Raw genomic sequence first — 22,508 nt, forward strand, 5'->3', positions numbered from 1 at the left:
GTTAGTAGTCGTTACATGAGCCATGTCAGGGGCCTTTGGCGGCTCAATAGTAACTCTGACACCAAGGTCGATAGGGTTGGTAAACTACCCCACAAATAGAAGAAGATAACAAAACTATGAAAACATAACAAAAGGTGGGCTTATTTCTAAAAAAGATCTCTTCCAGGCAGGTTTATGTCACGATGGGTGACTTGAGGATGTTAATGCAGAATGGGAGTATTTTTTTCTCTTTCATATCACTAATATCCATATTTAAAGAAACTACATGGACGGATGGGTACCTGCGCTGTAATGGTCAAGGTGAACACGCTAGTCCTGGTGTGATAAGAGGTGCAGTTTCGAATCCCGTGCGAAACCAAACTTTTCTTTTGTTGCAAATTTTTTTGTTGCGAACATTTACATACTTAATTATCATATTAATAGATACGTAAATTGTGTTCGCGTTTTGCGCTTTCCAGGTTATTGGATAGCTTTCAACAAGTACTCGATAGCAACGGAATGCATTAAAAAGAACATGGCTAAAAGAGATGTTAGAGAGATTTTCATTATATTGCAAGCACCAGATTTGAATTCTGCTCTTATTAGGATGACGGCTATAAACTCATGTACTATAAATAAGTATATGGCCCAAATAAACTGGCTATAAAAATATAAGTTTAAAAACTAAAACCCGACTACAGAAAAAATCACGCTTTTAAAAATGTGAAACAGGAATAAATAGGTAAGTATACATATTCCTTTGAAGTTCTTCGGAATAGTGATGTTTAGGGGACACCCGTGGTCGTATGCCGTGGTAAGCAAACTCTTAGGACAGGTTGGCATTCGACCACGGCTATTTTTTTTTGTTTAGTTTTTCATCGAAGGGCAAGGAAAATGGAACTATGACCATACAGCCATGTCTTATGTTTTTTTTCTTGATGATGAATAATGAAATGATGAAACGTGATGACAATGAATGATGAAACCTAAGCCTCCACTCTCGGAGCAGACTCCTACTCCGAACCCGAAACGAATTAACTAAAAAGTCCGCATAAACTTTGGAGTTATGAAGCGGCTTGTTGGCACTAAGCGAAAATAGATAAGTACACTTTGTTTATTGAATATTCCGATATAATAACACTATCGCGAATGTTTTCTGACTAATTTAATGCGATCACTAACCACAAAACACCACTTCGTATTGATTATTTAGATTATTCAATGAAGAAAGCAACCGTCCCGTTTCCGTTACTTACCGCCAAAAAGCCTCGACCACGGATAACTCCTAAACATCACAATTCGGAAGAATTTCAAAGGAATATGTAAGTATATCTATTTTCTTGTTTCATACTATTTAGCGTGACCTCACATAGCCGATAACCACCGGACAATTAAGACGCTTCTAGTGACACCTTATTTGTTAAATTCTGATGAATTGTTTAGAAGTTACGTTGGAACAGACGTGAATACAGACATACTTACATACATAGCGGTCGGGTAAAAAGACTAACAATCACAAACTTCAATAAACGCCCAATAGAAAATTAAGGAAACTCAAGCAACCAATCAACTAGCTCTATAGAACAAACGGTTAGGAGTCAAATTTGTCGTTATTGTTTGTATGAAATGGAACATGTGTTTAACAAAGGGTACGGACGATATCCTCCACAAAGGGAGGCAGCTTGTAAATCAAACTAGGAATAATTAAACGTTATAATTGTCGCCATTGGCATCGAAGCCTTTGTCTCATGTTATTGAACTCAGACTAGTAGCGTGAAATGTTCCGTCTAGAATATTTTTGCAATATGTCAGACGTTCTATTCTATCTATGTATAATTATGGTTATTTATGTTAGAACCCGACAGCCTCTGTGGTATAGTGGTTAGAGCGTCAGGCTCACGATCTGGAGGTCCGGGTTCGATTCCCGATGGGGACATGGTCGAAATCACTTTGTCTGTCCTTTGTTGGGTAAGGACTTTTCAGGCTTGAATCACCTGATTGTCTGAAAAAGTAAGATGATTCCGTGCTTCGGAGGGCACGTTAAGCTGTTGGTCCTGACTATTAGCCGTAAAAACACCTTCACCAACCCGCAGTGGAGCAGCGTGGTGAAGTATGCTCCATACCCCCTCCGGTTGATTTAGGGGAGGCCTGTGCCCAGCAGTGGGACGTATATAGGCTGTTTATGTATGTTAGACCCGTGAAAGTTCATAGATATTAATATAATAATAATAATATAATAATGTTTTATTGGCAACAAACAAAATACAAAAAAAAATACAAAATACAAATATAATAAGAGAAAAGAAGATCAATCTCGATTTAGTAGGCATCATTATTGCCAAAAATGGTTTAATTTTAGTCCATCATTTCGAAAAGAATATTTGTAGCCAGACTTGGGTCGGGTACATAATTGGCCAATTGACTGTTCTGTTATTTTAAGTGTGAACTCCCGCGCACAGGGCACCTTTTCTAGCCCCCTCTAGAAAGCAGTACCTCCCTGAATAGGGCTGCTTAAGCCATAAGCAAAGCCATAAGCCATCTTCGGGCGCATCAGCGTCGTACCGACTAGGAGTCGAAGTGGTGGCCGAAATCGGTCGGAGATCGTCATCATCATTTTAAGTGTATGTATTATTAAACACTAGAAATCAGAAATCATTTATTCAACGTAATTATCATGGATAAACTTGTTGAAGGTCAATGTAACATTTTTGAATTTACGTCATTTCGCAAGGTGTTATGGCTCAGGAGAAGAAATGACAAGAGACTGCAACAGCAACACATCTTTTAAATCAATGAGGGTACATTAGAAGTTATTTAATAACTAGAGGACCACATTCAATACCAGACATTTTATAATTTAGGTAATCGTTAATCTTATAATAAGCTTTGTTACATAAAGTAAGCTTCACGTGAGCTTTAAATTTATTTTCTGATAAATTTAAAATGTTTACTGGTATTTTATTGTAAAAATGTATACCCAAAAAAGATGAATTTAATTTACTTAATCGAGAATTTTTAATAGCAATTTAATTTTTATTCCTTGTATTGTAAGTATGCCTTTCACAGTTTTTCGGAAGGAGAGATACATTTTTACGTACATACATATATATACACTTATCCAAAAATTCCGAAAACTGTCAAGTAGCCTTATAGCCCGTACAAAAATGGCACAATAGGATCACGGTGAAGGCTTAAAATTTTATCAGCAAACCCCAGCTTTCATGTAGCGTAACAATAGAGTGACAGGGGAGACCCGGCCCAAGAGGTCGTGAGCGCATGAGGAACCTTAATTCGTGTTGTCGCTTGGAAGAAATTGCTGTTTAGCAATAAGGCCGCCGATTGTTATTCTTTGGGTCATTTGTAATTGTCGCATGTGTTGTGCTACGCGCAATAAGCAGTTATTTGTATTCATTAATTAAATCTAAGTACATATTGGCCCCGATTCCTGCAGACATCTCTTAATTTTACTTTAAGTTATACCTGTCATTTTCTTATCCGCCGAAAAGGAAAGGGACGGATGATTGACAGCTCTTAATTTTAGGAAGAATGAGTAAATAAATGAATAACCCGGGCGAATTTTTAGACGGTTGTTTTAGATTTGTGCTTAAAATTGACGTGTGTTCCATAAATTTTATGCTTGTCGATTACCCGTCCCTTTCCTTTTCGGCGGATAAGAAAATGACAGATATAACCTAAAATAAAATTAGATGGTATTTACAGGAATTAGCACCATTGTCGCTTTATTATTGTGGAATTTATGTAAAAAGTTTTTTGAAAAATAATTATACATTTTTTTATTAGGGTTCGTGTGTGTGATATTAGAGTTACGTGTGTTTGTAAACAAAACCTTGCAATGACAAGCTAGCTATGATCCGCGTAAAAATTTGGTCTAAATTTTTACCCGAATTGAAGTTCATTGAAAAAACTCGAGGTTGTTCTGGAATGTGATTTTTAAAAAAACACTTACGTGGTTTTCTTTCACTAGACGACGATATACAAATAAGTTATATTTTTTTTTATAACTCAGAATATAAGCAAAAATATCGTTTAGTTTTAGAACGCATCAGTTGCGCTAAGTAAAGAGGCCACTCAGTTTGTCATAGACACACCCCGGACACTTCATATAACCAACCTCGTTTTACACAGACACCACACATTAACGTTATCGTACACGTGCATCTGTGTATGTGACGTCTGACACCATACGATTTAAGTCTACACTGTGTTCAAGGGGGGGTGAGGTAAACCTAGCTCAGACGCTGGTGGGGGGCGGAGAGTTGCCGTTCTATACGTAGTATTATTCCTTATTCTATGTCATGGGCCTCAGATGGTATAATATGCTGCTGGCCGGGGAGCGTGCCCTATTGATTTTCAGAGCCCACTCGTAGCCTAGCAGTTACCGCCGTTCGTACCCCGTATTTTTAGATTTCACACTCAAATATGCACGGGAATATGGACTTGAATTTCCAGAATATGTGAGCCGCTCGAAAGTTAGGTTAGCTTACATATCGTAGGATTACACAGGCATTATAACCTGGATTTAAAAATAGAACGACATGTTTTTATTCATATTTATGTAAAAAAGATTAAATATTATAGATTTGCTTCAGATGGCGATGGAATTCACTGCCTGGCTGGATAAATGGCAACCGTTGAAGGATCTCAAAAAAATAACATACATGCCTGCCAACATGTCAGAGTAGGCATTTGTTTTTGCGACGCCACGCAACTGCTAAAAATCTATGATAAATTGGGACATTTCATGTCCCGCATATGACCGTTTTTAGGATCCCTGGAAATTCGGACTTTCCAAGCAAATTGGAACATTAGGCTACAGTAATTATTCTACTGTTTGCTTTCGTAATTAGCATTAAGCTGCGACACAAATAGAAGGACAGTCTACCTCTTTCGGGCAAAGATTAGGTGCTCGTAGCAGGTCAACTTGTGTTACATAACGTATGTACTTATATATAACATAAGCTCACAACTATATCCCAATTGGTTTAATCAGAGGTACATTCATCGCAAGATGTACTAAGTACCCACACCTCAACGAGCTTTCTGTTAGACCAACGTGGTGGCGAGCTGCATCGCCATCTATAATGGTCGAGCCAACTGTGTTAGTGAAATTCGTGTTTGGTAACTAAATACCCTGTATATTCAGCATTTATTTACCTTGCTTGTCGTATATATCAGAGCCATGTCAGGGGCCTTTCGCGGCTCAATAGTAACCCTGACACCAGGGTTGATGAGGTTGGTACTCCACCTCACAACCCACACGATAAAAGATCACTCAATGACGCTTTAAAAAAAATACCGGGTGGAGACCACAGCGCTCTTCATTTGTCCGGCTAAGTAGTTAATGCCATTTGCGACAAATCTACAATAAGTCACGTCAAAAAAACTGTCGCTTTTCGAAATCGTTTGCTAACCCCCCAACACAGGTCTCCCATCGATCTATCTGAGAGGGCGTATGGTACTCTACTGGAGGCTTGTGGGAGTGTTTTGTGCTGTAGCCAAGTAAAATTCAATTGTAAAAAACGTGAGTCGACTGAGGTTGCTTTTCCACCAGAGCTGTGCGAGTTAGTTAAGCGGTGTGCGAGGAAAAAATCCACCAATAGAATCACTAGATTTTCCTAGCCTCGCTCAGCTCAGCCCTGGTGGTAAAGGGTTTAGCGAAGCGATGTCATTCTACATACAAAACAAGCGAGAAATGTGTGCGAAGGATCGCACATTTGCGCATTTTGACAGTTCCGCTACACTTCATCGAGATATTTACCTCGCACGGCTCTGGTGGAAACCCCTACACATTTCCACAGCACAGAAACACATCCTCGTACAGTCATGAGCGATATATTGTACCTATCCATTTTAGGATTCTGTCGCACTAACATATTTGACATTTAGTGAGACTTACAGTTCAATTTGTCAAAAAAGTTAATGTGACATTGTACCAAAGTGTATACATGTTAATGCTCGTGCCCGTACGACACATTTTACTCGCACAACTCTGGTGGAAAAGCAGCCTTAAGCTGTGCAAAGCTACATAATCTACATATACATGCGTGAAGAGCCCCACACGCCAACAATTCATAATACAGCGCTAAGAGCCCCCCTTTCATTTACTTGCTATTGTACGGTTTTGAAACGTTTCATAATTCCTTTTGCATTCAGTTAAGAGGTTCCGCTTTTGCTGGAAAATGTTTCATCTTGTTTTGAAAATAATGTTCAATAGAATCTCTCGACAGCTTAAAAATAGCCTCGGTGGGCTAGTGGTTAGAGCGTTGGGCTTACGATCTGGAGGTCCGGGTTCGATTTCATCATCTAAATCACTTTTTGAGACTGTTCCTTGTTTAATAAGGACATTGCAGGTAAAACTTTGATTGCGGGCTTGAATCGCCTGATTTTCTGAAAAAGGAAGATGAATCCGTGCTTTGGAGGACACGAGGTCAGATTATCTCAGTACCTACCTACGTAAATTTAAGTACTATGCAGAGAGTGCCTTCCCTACAAGCTGTCCAATCTTTCTATGCAATACAATTCAAAACATGTTATTGCACATAAACTCAAAAAACAATTACAAAATTATTAGCTTTATAATACTTAAATTAAAAACTTACTGCTAACTAACCCTATCCGTATCCTATTTACTTAAATTTGATTAATTTATTTTTTACATTTTTCTTCGCCTTATGGTTGTCTGGAAGAAATCGCTTTAAGCGATAAGGCCGCCGTTTGCCATGTACCTAGTTAAGAGTCTTTTGTAATAATTTCTTTTTATTTTGGTGCAATAAAGTATATATTTGTATTGTATTGTATTAAAAGAAGAAACTTATTGGTCAAGCGATCAACGCACAGTTGAAACCGATGGCTCTAGAATTATCTATTCCGGCCAAGTAGTTAATGCCATTTCCAGCAAATCTACAATAAGTGACGTCAACGGATGAAAAAAAAAACATCAATTTGCACAACACTAACAGGGGATTTTTGGAATTTAATCCCCTAGAGTGTTAAACAAGGAGATGAAGTTTGTATGAAGGGGACGAAGGCACGGACGGAAACATAGTGCATAATACAGCGCAGCGTTGAGAGCATTCTTCATTTTAGAAATGTTTTTAGGCTAGTGTAGGTATGCTTAGATCTCTCGTTGCCTTTAATAATTTCTTAGCGCTAAGCGAAGGGGCCTGACTACATTTTTATCTTGTTTAAAAATAAACTTTACATGACTATGAAGTCACATTGTCTTGTACTCTCTCTCTCTCTCTCTCTCTCTCTCTCTCTCCCTCTCTCTCGTCTGTTATTAATTTATCTCGGCCTCCGTGGTCCAGTGGTTGAGCGTTGGGCTCACGATCCGGAAGTCCCGCCTTCGAATCATGGTGGGAAAGTACCACAAAAATCAATTTGTGATACCTAGTTTGGTTAGGATATTACATACTGATCATCTGATTGTCCAAAAATTAAGATCTTCGTGTTTCGGAAGGCACGTTAAGCCGTTGGTCCCGGTTACTACTTACCGATGTAAGTAAGTAATCATTACATGAGCCATGTCAGGGCCTTTGGCGGCTCAACAATAACTCTGACACCAGGGTTGATGAGGTCAGGTTGGTATTCCACCTCACAACCCACACGATAAGAAGAAGAGAATTTATCTCAAGTGCAGTTTTCAGTAACTCCGTTGGCTCGATCACTATACACGGCGATACGGCTCACCACCTATCACGTTGGTCTAACAGAAAGCTCGGTGAGGTGTAGTACTTAGTTCATCTCGCGATGGATGTACTTCTGACTACCCTCACTGGGATATAGTAGTGAGCTTATGTTGTTATGTCTAGTACTCTTCTTGCTTTGCTTTTGAAAATGTTGAAGAGTCTCTTGTGCAACTTCAGTTCACTTCAGCCATAACTGTACTATACAAAAAAAAATCGCGCGACGTCAAGCCACTCGCCGTAAAGAGACTCGCCGTAGCGGGAATCGCCGTTCTGGGATTCGCTGTCAACGCCATAATTCTTAGGGTGGTATTAATAAACTAATCTCAGCTGAGCCTGCCTCAAGATCATGCTCAAGTCTCTGTTTTTATATGAGAACTGTCACATTGACATGATCTTGAGGCCCTCAAGACGTCTCAAAGCTAAGATTGGTTTATTAATACCATCCTTAGAAACGATAGTAGGAGAGTGTGTTTGCAAACATGTTTTACGCACTAAAATAGGGAGATAAATTTAATATCCTGCGCATCTGCGTACAGTCACAGAGTTGTAATGTAAAAAAAAATTCTGATCATCCTACATAAAAAGGTTATTTTAGGGTTTGTTTACCTTTAAGGCATTCGTGAGGATTTCCCCAAATAAAAAAGAAAGGGGTTGGTTTACCTTATCGAAGGCGAGAGGTCGGTGTCGTGGCACGTCCGCGAGTTCCATGGTGGCGGCGCGGGGCGGGGCGCGCGGGCGCGGGGGCTGCGCGCGCGCCGCTAGCCGAGCTCCATGGGCGTCTGCCGCAGGGGCCGCATGCCGCTCGCGCCCGCGCGCTGCACCCGACACCTGCAACGTTCAAATTCACTTGTAGACTGATAAATATTAAAAAAGAATGTGACTCAGTCACTGTTATAGTTACAAAAAAGTACTTAAACGTTAGATCACGGAGTAGAAGAAAGAGGATGGAAGGGCCAAGTGAGTGCGAAACGCGCGCCATACAAGTATGAGCAAATAGTTCATACTTCAACTTTGCACTCCACTCGTCCGCAAACTTTACGACCCACGGAGCTCTGCGAATGTGTATTAAAAGGTCGTGTGTAATCATATATTGGGTACCTATGATGCAAGGAGATCCCTTCTTACCGCAGGAAACCTAAATTTTTTATTACGATCGGCTACTAAAAAAAAATGCTTTCGTATCCAGTATTATTTTACGAAAAGTAATGATGATGAAATTGCAGCCTATTACATGAAATATACATTGCCGGTAAAGAGGCTATGGAATTTAAGTAGTTGAGCTATCGTAGTTATCTGTTTGCAGAAGTAGTTGAACCGGCGACAGCGGTTCTAATTCAAATTCAAAAATATCTTTATTCAGTAGGTAACATAGTTACACTTTGAACCGTCATTTTTTACATAACGAACGTCTCATCCGCCTAAAACTACTGCAGCTTCTCACGACCTGTATAGCCGGGGAAAAGAAGCTGCAAGAAAAACCTCGTCACAGGGCCATAGACGTTCTTTAAAAAAAATCTTCTCATACAAAATGCGCGTTAGGGCCTTTCCAACATCTTTCTTCTATTCCGTGGGTTAGACAGACAAACTATCAGGATGTTTTTTTTTATACGACCACTTACATGGGGGATAATACTTGCAATAACAGTATGCCCCACTTCTGGTCACAGGTGTCCGGTCCCCTTAAATAAGCAACCGTTGACGCTACCGGGAACCGAACTCGGTTCCTCTATATCTAACGCCACTAACAGCATGATCGTTAAAAGTTTAACACTGTTATTACACTCATTAAGTCTGATTACTTTTACAAAACAAGATTACTTATGTAAAATCAATTGACTATTATCATACTATTTAGTTGAACACTTAGGTAAAGCATTATTACTATGACTTATTGTTATGAATAAATTAGAAGCTTTTAATAAGTGCTACTACTACCTATCCATCTACATATCTGGGGGGATAAATGGCCACATCGAAGCAATTCATCTAAGAAAGCAATATTGCTATTTGAGAAGTTACTGTTGTAGATATCTTAACAATAGCAACATCTCAGATCCAAATGTGTGTGTGTGTGTGTGTGTGTGTGTGTGTGTGTGCGCGTGTGTAGTAAGACACTAATATAGTTTTCAAAGTTCACATTGCTACTAACAAATATGGATTTAGGTCTGAAGTAAATAACTCTCCAATAACACTCCATACCTGGTTGATTAAGGGGGACTGTGCCCAGAACTAGAACGTATATAGGCTGTTTATGTTTAATAAGTATATTACTACTACTACTTTAATGTTAGGCCGGATATCGCGCAAAGTCGAGAGGAGTGGAAAAATCAAGAGGAGGCCTTTGCCCTGCCGTGGGATTATTTTTTAACGTGACTTATTGTACATTTGCCGCAGATGGCATTAACTACTTGGCCGGACAAATGGGGAGCGCTGAAGGCTCTCACCCGGTACAACGTTTAAGACAACAGGCCTGAGGGTGCCCAGTTGGGCGCGAACCTCGGCTCAGGGCGTCGTTTGAGAGGAAAAATATTTGAAAGAATTAATCGACCCTAATTGGTCAACAGCGATAAGCGATGATTGAGGGAAATCGTCGACCACAGGGGGCAGTGGATCGAATAGGCTATTTAAATAAGATACGAAGACTCGCCGATTATCGTCAATGAATGAGTTTGATTGTGCTAGATCTGTAATCGTCGATAGTGTTTTTTTTTACCTTTGATGGGTTTGCTCTGGGCCCCAGACTTGCCCGAAGGCATTTATGAGGCCTAAGATGGAGCGAGCATGATGGCTTGTAGAGGAGGCAAGATCTAGTAAAACTATAATGAAATTTTTTTGTCGTCACTTATTGTAGATTTGCCGCAAATGGCTTTAACTACTTGACCGCACAAATGGGGAGCGCTGAGGCCACTCACCCGGTACAAAATTTGGGCGCAAACCTCGGCTCAGGGCGTCTGAGAGGATAATATTTGAAAGAATTAATCAACTCTACTGGTTCGATACCGATAAGCGCTGAATGAGAGAAGTCACGATATTATAGGTAAGTATAAGTACCAACCTATGTGTGTCATCATAGCTAAATCTAAGCGTGACACTGGGTACGTCATTTCCATGTGACCTCAGATATTTATAGAAGCCACGAGACACGTCAGTGATATCAATTCAAATTGAGCTATGTGAACCAGTCATTCCTTGCCAATTAAAAAAAAAACATAAAGAGCCTAAATACGTCCCACTGCTGGATACAGGCCTCCCCTCAATCAGCCGAAGGGGGTATGGAGCATACTCCACCACGCTGCTCCACTGCGGGTTCGTGAAGGTGTTTTTACGGCTAATAACCGGGACCAACGGCTTAACGTGCCCTCCGAAGCACGGAATCAACTTACTTCAGACAATCAGCTGATTCAAGACTGAAACGTCCTTACCAAACAAAGGACAGTGTCACAAAGTGATTTCGACAATGTCCCCATCGGGAATCGAACCCGGACCAGATCGTGAGCCTAACGCTCTAACCACTAGACCACGGAGACTTTGCCAATTAAAATATAAAAATTACTTTCAACTTAATAAACCTCGAGGTGTGGGTACTTAGTTCATCTTGCGATGGATGTACCTCTGACTACCCCAATTGGGATATGGCCGTGAGCTTATGTATGTATACTTTTGATCAGTTTTGATTGGAATATCAAAGTAAAATAATCTATAATAACAATAAATGTTCATGAACACGATGTTCGTGCGTCACCCAACAGGGTCCACATAATATCAGCGTCGTGGTTCACGCCGCGACTTATGCTGAGTGAGGCCCTTTTATCTCAGGACGTCCACCACCACCTTATGATCATTTCGAGTAACATCCGTCTTGCTTTTTTGTAATGGTTTTAGTGGAAATTTCATATGATGTTGTTGTTTTTTTTTGTGTGTGTGGCGTCCTTTCATAATAAACTATTTCTATTCTATTCTATTCTATTCTATTCTTTAACTTGCCATGACAATCTGCATCTCGCAAAGTTTCAAAAATAGCTCGACCGATTATGATGAAAATGTTCTGTGTGCATTTATTTCATTGGGTAATATATAATATGGTATGATGGTATGTGAATCTAGCAGAAAAACACTTTTATACGTCCAACTACAAGGTATAGATAGGTCTTGTCTCTATGAATGTGTATCAAGCTAAACCGTATATTTTCAAATCGCTACTGAATAATTCAAATAATGAAAATGGTTAATGGAAATAGCTGACATAGATGTAACAATTTCTTTGTTAAGCGGTCTAATAGTTTATAGTTATGTCGAGAAAATATTCGCAATAAAATCTCTACGATTTTCGTACAATTCTCACATGTTTGGGGTGACTCCAGAGGAATGTACAGCCATGAGCGTCACCTGTACCCACTTTAGAACCCTACCGCACTAACATATCTGACAATTAGTGAGACTTACAGTTCAATTTGTCAAAAAAGTTAATGTGACATGGTACCAAAGTGTATACGTTTTCGGACACATAGTAACCGTTATGGCGGTTAAAATAGCCATATATCAGAATAAAACTTATAGATTTTGGTGGAAATAGCTATAGGAAAGTGAGTAGAACGGAACGTAAAATTGATATAAAAATGTAGGAGAAAATACTATGGAAGAATAATGGTTAAGTAGTGGGGTCGGAGTGTAACTAACGGTGCATTGTTTTTTGTAAAAAGGAGGAAAGAAAGAGACAAGATAAAAAATATCCCTTTTAATTCTACATCCCACATAACTATGACGTAAATGTAACGATTTATTTGTTAAGCACGCTGTTCTCTTCGAAGTAAAAAAGTTTCAAGGGTAATATAAAGCCTTACATAATATCTAAAAATAAACTTAAATACACTTGATTTTTCAACAGCTTTTTTAAGAGCTTACGATACTTGCTTATTATAGCATTAATTCGCGTAATATCAATATTATTGCAATTAGCGAGTGGTAAATATTTTTAATTGCCCCGTTTTTATTGAATGAGATTGCTATAAGCAATAAAGCTGGCAAATGAGCTTCTCCTTTTAGCATCTGAGATAAAAATATACTAAATACCGGCAATTAAAAGTAACTGCAATTTATTTATATTAGGTCTTCTTCTTATCGTGTGGGTTGTGAGGTGGAATACCAACCTCATCAACCCTGTCAGGGTTATTACTGAGCCGCCAAAGATGTATATTACTTTTCACCTAATATAAACGGCCTCTGTGGTACAGTGGTTGAGCGTTGGGCTCACAATCCGGAGGCCCCGGGTTCGAATCCCGGTGAGGACATATCACAAAAATCACTTTGTGATCCCTAGATTAGGACATTACAGGCTGACCTGATTATTGAAAGTAAGTAGATCCGTGCTTCGGAAGGCACGTTAAGCCGTTGGTCCCGGTTACTACTTACTGATGTAAGTAAGTAGTCGTTACATATGAGCCATGTCAGGGGCCTTTGGCGGCTCAATAGTAACCCGGACCCTGTGACCCTGGTTGATGAGGTTGGTAATTCACTTCGCTACCCACACGACAGAAGAAGGAGATCAACAGCTTATATTATAGTGTTACAATTGGTATTACAGCTACTTATTATTAGATTGACAAGCCGATAATAGATTACCCCAGCTTTCTTATAATGATGGGAACAGATAGTAGTATACTTATTACCAGTTGTTTTAAACAACAGTTAGGTTAGGTTAGGTTAGGAGATAAAGCTACGCGGTTGTGTGCAATTGCGTTCCTGTATCCCCGCCACACGGCGGCAAGGAGGAACACCATTGGGTTTTAGTGGGTATACCAGGTGGCGACACCCGGGGAGTCCCACACCCACATAACCACGTCGTCCCCCCGGGCGGCGTGGTATGCGTAACGCATTTCCCAACGTTGAAAAAAAAGGGGATAAAGCTAGTTTTATCTGTGAACAGTCAAAATAAATGAAAATTAAGTTGGTGTTAGCAGGAATCAGCACCATTATAATGTAAAGTAACACAATAGTGCTACAATGGCCGACAGAATAAATAATTCATCGCCGAATCGAAACTAGCTTTCTCGAATCGAACTGAATGTCTAATGTTCTGAAAATAACACGGAGTGATTGATTAGATCACACATTAAAATTTATATACTTCGACCGGTTAATAATGTTTTTGTGAGGTAAAGTGTGAGAAAAAGGAAAAATGTTGGTTTGGTGACTGCTAGTGAGTTAGGCTAGTAAGTAGGTACGGTCACGAGCATTAATATGTATACACTTTGGTACCATGTCACATTAACTTTTTTGACAAATTGAACTGTAAGTCTCACTAAATGTCAAATATGTTGGTGCGACAGAGCCCTAAAGTGGGTACATTATATTGCTCATGACTGTACTAGAAATATTTGGTGTAAACAGTGATGTGTCGTCCCGCGAATGTTCCCTTTTTTGGAACGTCGCACAGTGGGCTGAAAATGAAGCTTCATAGACTTAGTGGCTCATGAAAATCAAGTATCATAATATTATGAAAAACGAATCACGACATCGTGCAGCTTTATCTAACAGCAACATTATTATGCTTAACATTTTATATATATAGATAAAGCTATTATTTCATGAGTTATTTGTGATTTTTTTATTTTTTTGTATTTGAGCCAAGAGATTTTTAAATTTTATTACTAGTTCTTAAGATTTCAGCAAGAAAAAATCTCTGATTCATGTAATGCATAATTTAAGCTAAATTATTACTATACTTTGGAACTTCGGAAACCTTCGGAGCATTGTCATTTTTAGCATAAAAACTTTTTTTGCATGTATTCTCGTTAATAACTGGTTTTTTATGACCTTTCTAAGTATAATCGTCTACTATATAAAAAAAAAATTCTTCATTTTCAGATAATTCAATCCATAGATTGTTATAAAAAAAAATACTGCACTACTATGTACTTCTACTATGTACTGTTTGGAATAAATTTTAAATCTCACATTGAAGTACAATGATATCAGTTTCAAGGCATTTGCACCACAAGGACGTATTTTAGGATTACTTATTGGGAAGTCTCGGCTACCATTGTTAATAAGATTTTTCCAAAGGTTTTTTTTTTAAATTCCCGCCTATAACATCGTCCTTGTAAACTTCGTCATAGCAAGTAGGTAGGTAAACACTTTTTACTGACCCTAGAATATACCAACATTGTTCAAATTTTCATGATGATCGGTTGGGTATTAAAGGTGTGACGTAACAAACAAATTGACTTCATAACACGACCATGGATCTTTTTTCCTATATTCCACATATAGGTAGACAGTATAAAATAGTTTGTACTTTCGTTTTTTTTTTTAAATTTCTTATTAGAATATAAGAAGGTTGTAAAATTCAAATTCCTAGTGCTAAACAATAAAAGAAATTCTAAACTATTTTATACCGATACTATAAGAAAAACATTCAAGGACGTATAACACAATTTATTTAGGGAGAATAACACAATTTATTTCAGTCTTTCATGTGCGTATGAAAACAAATGAACATCACACAAACACACATTGATACCTACGTCCTACATTAACGTCATAATCTCTAGTGAGCTAGGCACACGTTATTTTGTAAACCATTGCTAAGACTCGCTGTAAACTGGTATTTATGTAGCGAAACGCAGTAGGTGCGTAATTGAAATTCAAACTTACGATGTTTCTGCAAGTATCCACCTTAATAACATACTTATAATAAACTCCAATTTTTAAATAATTTTTGAATGTTGAGCCTACTTAAATTATTTCAATATCATTCAATATTTTAAATAAAGTATATATAATATATATAAGCCACATGCGAGCACATGAACGTCGGAGTTGAAGCAGTCGCCGTTGCCGAAATCGGCTGGATCACATCACATTACATACAATAATTAACACTGTCAACTCACTAATTAGTCAGGGTCAGGGAACATCGCTCCAAACACAAAACTTTTTTTAAAACCAAATCGATATAAACACTAACTGGCTGAATGAGGCGCCGAACCTTTGCTTTGTGTTTACGCGCGAATCACAAACGTCAACACAACGAACTGCGGCGTAAAGGCGCGAGTTGTAGTCGGAAACATAAATAATGGTGGTAACACTGTATACATATACACATATGTGTATGTATGCCACTAGCCGAGGGTATGCTTGCGACGCGGGCCAGTGTAAACGCAAGTACCAAATCCCGACTCTACTATGTAGCGTTATGAAAGCGAAAGTACGTCTGCTTACTATATAAGAGGGCGTTTAGAACAGTTTTTACTTTATTGAATAGCAAATACAGCTTTAAACTGTAAATAGCCTACAAAAAAAATGCAACTGAAAAGTACGTACAAATTATTCGGTCTATCTCTTTTTATCAGTAAACGAAGGAGGTTTTCACCAACGCATAAATGAGCATCGTGGTGGAGTATGCTCCATACCCCCTCCTGTTGATTATGAAAGGGCCTGTGCCCACTAGGGTGTATATAGACTGTTTATATACATAACCTTACGTTTATGTAAGGGCGTTTTATGAGACGTAAAGTCACTTTTTTATCAATATTAGCCAAGTTATACCTACATTTATGGTTAGCTAATGCACTTCTCATCAAAAAAATCGAAACACTTCCGTTTTCATTGTTTCTGTCCGAATTTAACACAAAAAAGAATTCATACGATGAAAAAAAATACATAAATGTATAGCTGGCAGTTTGGCCATTAAAGTAATAAGCGAAAATTCTAAATTCAAAATTAGAATTTCATTTGTTTATCTTATAAACGAAATGAATCACTGTTTTGAGACAAATGTGTGTTTAGGGTTGGAGTACATTTAGCGTTTAAAAACTAAAAATTGGCGCCTATCCTTAAACTTTTTGTTTTTTATTTCAATACTGTGACTTTGGGACGTCTGAAAAAAGGTTTTTTTTCTAAAACGTATGGATACTTCGCCCACAGAAGCCGCCCAAGTTGTGGCATTGCTGGATTCTGGCCTTAGTCAGCGTGTTGTGGCTGCAAGACTGCATCTAAGCCTGTCATCTGTTCATAGAGTCTATAAACGTTATCGGGAGACTGGTTTGTTCACGCGCCGTTCAGGATCTGGCAGGAATCGAGTCACTTCTGAGCGAGATGATCGATTTATTGTAACAACTTCTTTAAGAAATCGACGCCTTAACGGTTTTCAACTGCAGCAGCGGCTTCGTGTTGTACGAAGGGTGGCTGTAAGTGACTCTACAATTAGAAGAAGGTTGAAGGATCGTGGACTGGTACCGCATAAGCCAGCAAATGGGCCGAAATTAACTGCAGACCATCGAAGAGCGCGCCTTAACTTTGCACGTGAGCACCTAAATTGGTCATACCTACAGTGGAGCAAAGTTCTCTTTTCTGATGAGTGTAAAATTATGCTGTATGGTAACGACGGAAGGAACAAGGTCTACAGAAGAGACGGAGAACGCTATGCACAATGCTGCATTGAAGAAAAGGTCAGCTATGGTGGCGGTTCGTGGACGGTTTGGGGAGAATCAGCGCCGACGGTAAGACAGAGCTTGCTTTCGTGTCTGGGCCACGTCTGCCTGCACTAAACTGTCATCGGTACGTCGAAGAGTGTCTCGAGCCTCATGTGATGCCCTATGCACATTTTATTGGCAACGGCTTCATATTCATGCACGACAATGCTAGGGCTCACACCGCGGGCGTCGTACGAGATTATCTTAACGAAGACGATATCTCTATTATGGAATGGCCAGCAAGAAGCCCGGACATGAATCCCATTGAACATCTGTGGGATGAATTAAAGAGACGAATTCGAGCACGAGATCCTGCCCCAGAAACACTTAGCCAGCTGCAAGATGCAATCCAAGAGGAATGGGACAATATACCACAGCATGTGATCGTGACTCTCATCGAAGAACCGTATGGAAGCAGTAATTAGAGCTCGGGGAGGGAATACAAGTTATTAAATAAACGTTTTTTAGCTTTTTTTTCATTTACGTGTGTTGTTTTATCCATTTCCTTTATACTCCATACGGAATAAAAATGACTCATTTAACAAAATACGAAACCTATGAAAAATTCATTTAAATTTAGAACATTAACATTAAGATTTGATAAGCTCATATTACTCACTATTAAACGACATTTAACATTTATTCCTAAATGTACACATTTTTCTGATAATCCTGACAAAACGTAAACTTGCAAGGTGTTTCGATTTTTTTGATGAGAAGTGTATTTTTGGACTAAGGCGCGCGGCGATTTCCTCGTGAAACATCTAGCTCACCCCGGGCTCTCTGCAAGTCATTCGATTCCCAGTTGAGAAATCATTACTTACATTACACTCGCTACTATTATTATGGTTAACACACTCGTGCTAGCTTGAAAAAACTCTGGGTACAAGTCAACACTACCTACTATTGGTTCCACTTCAGGGGCATTATTTTTGAATCGCTCGCCTTCAACTCACGTGCGAAAATATATACCTGTCTCACCTTGCAAATGGCAAGTTCTGATGTGCTAGGTGAAATGGGTATATATCTTCGAACGTTAGTTGAAGGCGATTCAAAAATAAAGTTTTAGGTTGCCTTTAGAGCGGCAAAAACCAGTCAGGTATGTTCACCGCTTGATTCAAATATGGAAAAGCGTTCATTCTTTTTTCTACTCCTCTACTTTAATCTGGCATTTAAATAACCAAAAAGTCTAATATAAGTACATACATAATTAAACTCTTTGAAAAAGTGTACGCTCTATGGCCTATAAAAGCATTGTTTACAAAGTGTAACTGTACTATAATGTCGCCAAAAAAGCATTGTTGTTGTTTTTTTTTTGACCTGGAAACTGGCACCTTTACTTTGTTTGGTGCCATAGATATACTATAAAAAAAGTATACATTTGCCGCCATTTTCCCGCGCGTTGGAAAATAATTTTTATAAATAAAATTTTTCTTTGTATAATTTTTGTTTCATTTAAAATTACGTCGTCGTAGAAAAAGTATTGTATGCAACGTTGTATAACTAGGTCAAAAAATGCTCGTGGCGTCTCTTATTGCGATGTTCGCCAAGGCTCACATCGCAACTCACGCCACTCGCATTTTTTGACCCTTCTTATACAACTGTTGCATAAAATACTATTGTTTAACAGTCGATTCATGCTCCCAGAATCGGGAACAAAATGAAAAATCGAATGTGTATTGTGACACGGTTCGTTTTTGAGTGCCTGTGATCTTTGGACCTAACTAGTAGGATCATTGATGTGTATTGAACCCATTATACATGCACATTTAAATAAGTAGAGCATTATTTACATTTTTCAATACGTTTTTGCAGTTAGTCCCGGTTTCCATCGACACGTGAGCCATGTCAGAGGCCTGTGGCGGCACTATAATAATTAACACACCACGTTTGATGAGGCAGCATTGATATAACCACGAAATAGAAGAAAAAGGTTGTAAGAGCCAAGTTCAAATAGTTCATACTTCAACTTTGTAGTCCGCAAACTTTACGACACACGGAGCTCCGCGATAGTATATTAAAAGGTCGTCTTGTGCATTGTAACCTGCAGGGCAATAAGTCAAATATCGACTATAAGGTGATCCCTCTTATCACAGGAAAGGTAAAAACCTTAGTATTATGATCGGCTATCTATCCAAAAATACTTTTGATTGCTGTATCTTAATCTACGAAAGGTAATGGTAAAATTGCAGCCTATCACATAAAATACACATTGCAGGTATTGTGGCTATGGAAATTGAGAAGAAGTAGAGCTATCGTAGTTATCTGTTTGCAGGAGTAGTAAAAGAGAGCGGGGTTGAACCGGCTACAGCGGTTCTCATGCAAAATACGCGTTAGGGCCTTTCCATCCACTTTCTTCTATTCTAAAAGGAATCTTACGTTAAAGGCAGAGTGTCTTCATAATCTATTTATAGGAGTACCTATGACGTAGATCTATGATTATAGTACTACTAAATAGTTCTAGACTTGCGTGATCCTGCAGTATTATTATACAGTAGTCAGTATTATGTCCAAAGGCAGACAATTATTGAAATACCTACCCTACTTGTGAGGAGAACACGCGAGTAAAATACCTAATTATGTAGTTTTCCTGCTTAGAATAGCCAATTATGCAATAAAGCTTATTTTTTAACAAGATAGAAAATTTGTACAAGGAATCGTCTTTTAGGTAAGTACAAAAAAGAAGAAAAAATGGGGACATACTGTAACGCGACTGTAAGTACATAATTTTTTCATCGTTTGTTTTAAAAAGTGCTACGTGGTACACCCCTCTAGTACAGTCATGAGCAATATAATGTACCCACTTTAGGGCTCTGTCGCACTAACATATTTGACATTTAGTGAGACTTACAGTTTAATTTGTCAAAAAAGTTAATGTGACATGGTACCAAAGTGTATAGATATTAATGCTCGTGACCGTACAGTGGCTAGTCGTGAGCAATAACATGTACCTACTCTAGAACCCTGTCGCACTATGATATTTGACATTTAATGAGACTTACAGTTTAATTTGTCAAAAAAGTTAATGTGACATGGTTTCAAAGTGTATACATATTAGTACTCGTGACCGCACTTTGCAGAGCAAAGTTAGGTATGTGGCCCAAGGCTACCACATAAAAATCACGGTATCCTCAATGGCATAAACATAGAAACAGAATGATCTAACCCGATCATAATCTCGTAGGTATTACCTACTTCTATTATTTATTCGTTTTAAAATACAATATGGTAGTTAACTAGTCAAATCAGTTATTTTTTACTAAACATCAAAACGCGAAATTACTTTGGAATTTGTATGAAAAAAAAAAAACGAAAAACGACATAGAAAAACGTGATAAAATGTTGCTGTTATTTTTACAGTTTTCTTTATTAAAATTCGTAACTAAGTTCAATAGAAAAAAGAAAATGTTTTTTGTTATCTTTACATCTGTCTTTATTTAGTTATCAGAATTTAATCATTTATCTTTGACCTAGGAAATTACCTAATTAATTTACGAATTAAGAATAGTTTTGGTCACAGATGCTCTAATTCAAAATGGCTGTTCACAACTGACGTAAAACCCTGTCAGAACTGTCAGAATCCAGTCAATGAAAGGAGAAGCCGTCATTGACGTAGGACGTGACTCACTCCTCTCTTAACATCGCCGTTCCCTTGCGCGTACGCAATCCAAAACAAACACAAAACGCACACGTTCCCCCACAGTTCATTGACATATATAAACAAAAAAGTAAACTGATAAATATATACCTTGATTAGCCATGCTGACGAATTCACGAATTCATCTACTGATGTCATTTGGTTTTATTTATCTGAAAATTAGAATACAATCGAAATATTTATCTGACAATAATAAAACATAATGATTTGACGTTTATCATTGTGAAGTAACCTATAAAACGACTCGAAACTAGTTTTAGTTACGCGTTTATTATAATTAGTAAGCTGGTAAACGGTAATTAGGAAAAAAACTAACCTGTTCAAAGTGTTGTTAGATCGTGTGTCTCGCATCGTTCGCTATGACTGTGTGGATCACTGATCCATGCTCCCGCGCACAGGCGATGTTTTAAACATGTGCATCGCTGTTTATCCCTAGACACAGCTCTTACACACTAATGCCGTCTCACTACGAATTACTGAGAGCGCACATTAAACATTACGTTACTGCATATCTTTGCTGTAAAACTTTCAGAAGTATTCAAACGGTACAATGCTGTACAGTTCCTTTCCAACGTCCAAAAAGACTGCCTGTACTGTCGAAACCACATCTTTCCACTAGTCACTGTGACGTCATAGCACCGACTATCTTTAGGTCACAATTTTCTTCATTTCCGCGTGTAAAACACAAAGAATTGTTGATAAAAAAAATACTATAAATAGAGGAGCGGTGTGTTCGTTCGACAAATTGGTTGCCTTTGTTCAAGAGCACTGGGCCCCGCTATATCTTGTGATAAGCAGATAACACTCGCTAAAATCTCATCTCAGTCGTAAATTTAAGACTCACAGGGGAATTTTGGGGCTTAAGAACCTTTAGATAAGAGAGATAAAGACGCGCCGGCCTACCAGGGACGAGAGCAATTTTTCGCATAGTTAATGTTGGAAATTAACTCGTGAATGAATGAAGCCGCATAGTAACATGTATCTTATAATAATACTTAGTTATTCTACGCGCTATATCTCGTTTTAGGTCTGGCAGAGGAAGACCTAGAACGTATATTGACCAATTTAAAGCTGTCTTTAAAAAACGTTTAGTACGATCTACTCTGAATCGACGCGGCGTGGGTGTTACCGATTGATGAATGTGGAGGAAGCAAGAGTGTGTCAGGATTGAAGCAAATCGAATTCCATAGTCTCTGCTTAAGGTGGGAAATAGGCGTGAGTGTATGTATGTATTTATACATACAAGACAAAGCCATATATTTAGAAAAATTGTAGTCATAATAACTGCTTTAACATAACAGAAGCGAGACAAGCAGAACACTCTTACTCCCTGGAAAGAACAACGCATTAACTTGAAAGAAAAATAATATAGCAATAGTTTTCATAAAAGGTACTGCGAGTTTTGTTTCCTTGAACAAATACTTAAATATAATAATATTCAGCATTCACCACTCGACCATCATATTCCGCTTTTTCCTGTCTGCTCTGATGAAGTTATCAATCATTATTATAATAATTATCATAATAGGTACATAGTTATAGCGTTCCTTAACACGAAATATTGCAATTACGACTGACAGAGGATTTACATAAAATGGTAATGTTCTATAATATATTGTTATTACGAAATTCATAACGAAGCCACGAATATCCGTGTGTGGTTTTTATTTGGGTGAAATAAAGGGGTTT

The 22,508-nt window shown here is 38.3% G+C and overlaps 2 protein-coding genes across 3 annotated transcripts in view; one reads left to right on the forward strand and one right to left on the reverse strand.

Moving 5' to 3' along the window:
* Positions 1 to 21,498, reverse strand: part of LOC126367750 (uncharacterized) — a 39,939-nt gene extending 18,441 nt beyond the window's left edge. The window contains exons 1-3 of one of the 2 annotated variants that reach the window (XM_050011465.1): positions 21,136 to 21,498; positions 20,910 to 20,971; positions 8,349 to 8,516 (exon numbers count right to left, since the gene is read on the reverse strand). In XM_050011465.1, the coding sequence (XP_049867422.1) occupies positions 8,349 to 8,516; positions 20,910 to 20,957 (216 nt within the window). In that variant the 5' untranslated portion in view covers positions 20,958 to 20,971; positions 21,136 to 21,498. Of the gene's footprint in view, positions 1 to 8,348; positions 8,517 to 15,580; positions 15,722 to 20,909; positions 20,972 to 21,135 lie in introns of those variants that run through there. The other variant, XM_050011466.1, reaches the window with a different exon arrangement.
* The window catches only part of LOC126367736 (uncharacterized), a 558,664-nt gene continuing 554,764 nt past the window's right edge, over positions 18,609 to 22,508 (forward strand). Inside the window, exon 1 of the mRNA XM_050011413.1 lies at positions 18,609 to 18,783. The gene's annotated coding sequence lies outside the window, so the exon portion shown is untranslated. The remainder of the gene's footprint in view (positions 18,784 to 22,508) is intronic.

This window comes from Pectinophora gossypiella, chromosome 6 (genome assembly GCF_024362695.1).
Source record: "Pectinophora gossypiella chromosome 6, ilPecGoss1.1, whole genome shotgun sequence".
Lineage (NCBI taxonomy): Eukaryota > Metazoa > Arthropoda > Insecta > Lepidoptera > Gelechiidae > Pectinophora > Pectinophora gossypiella.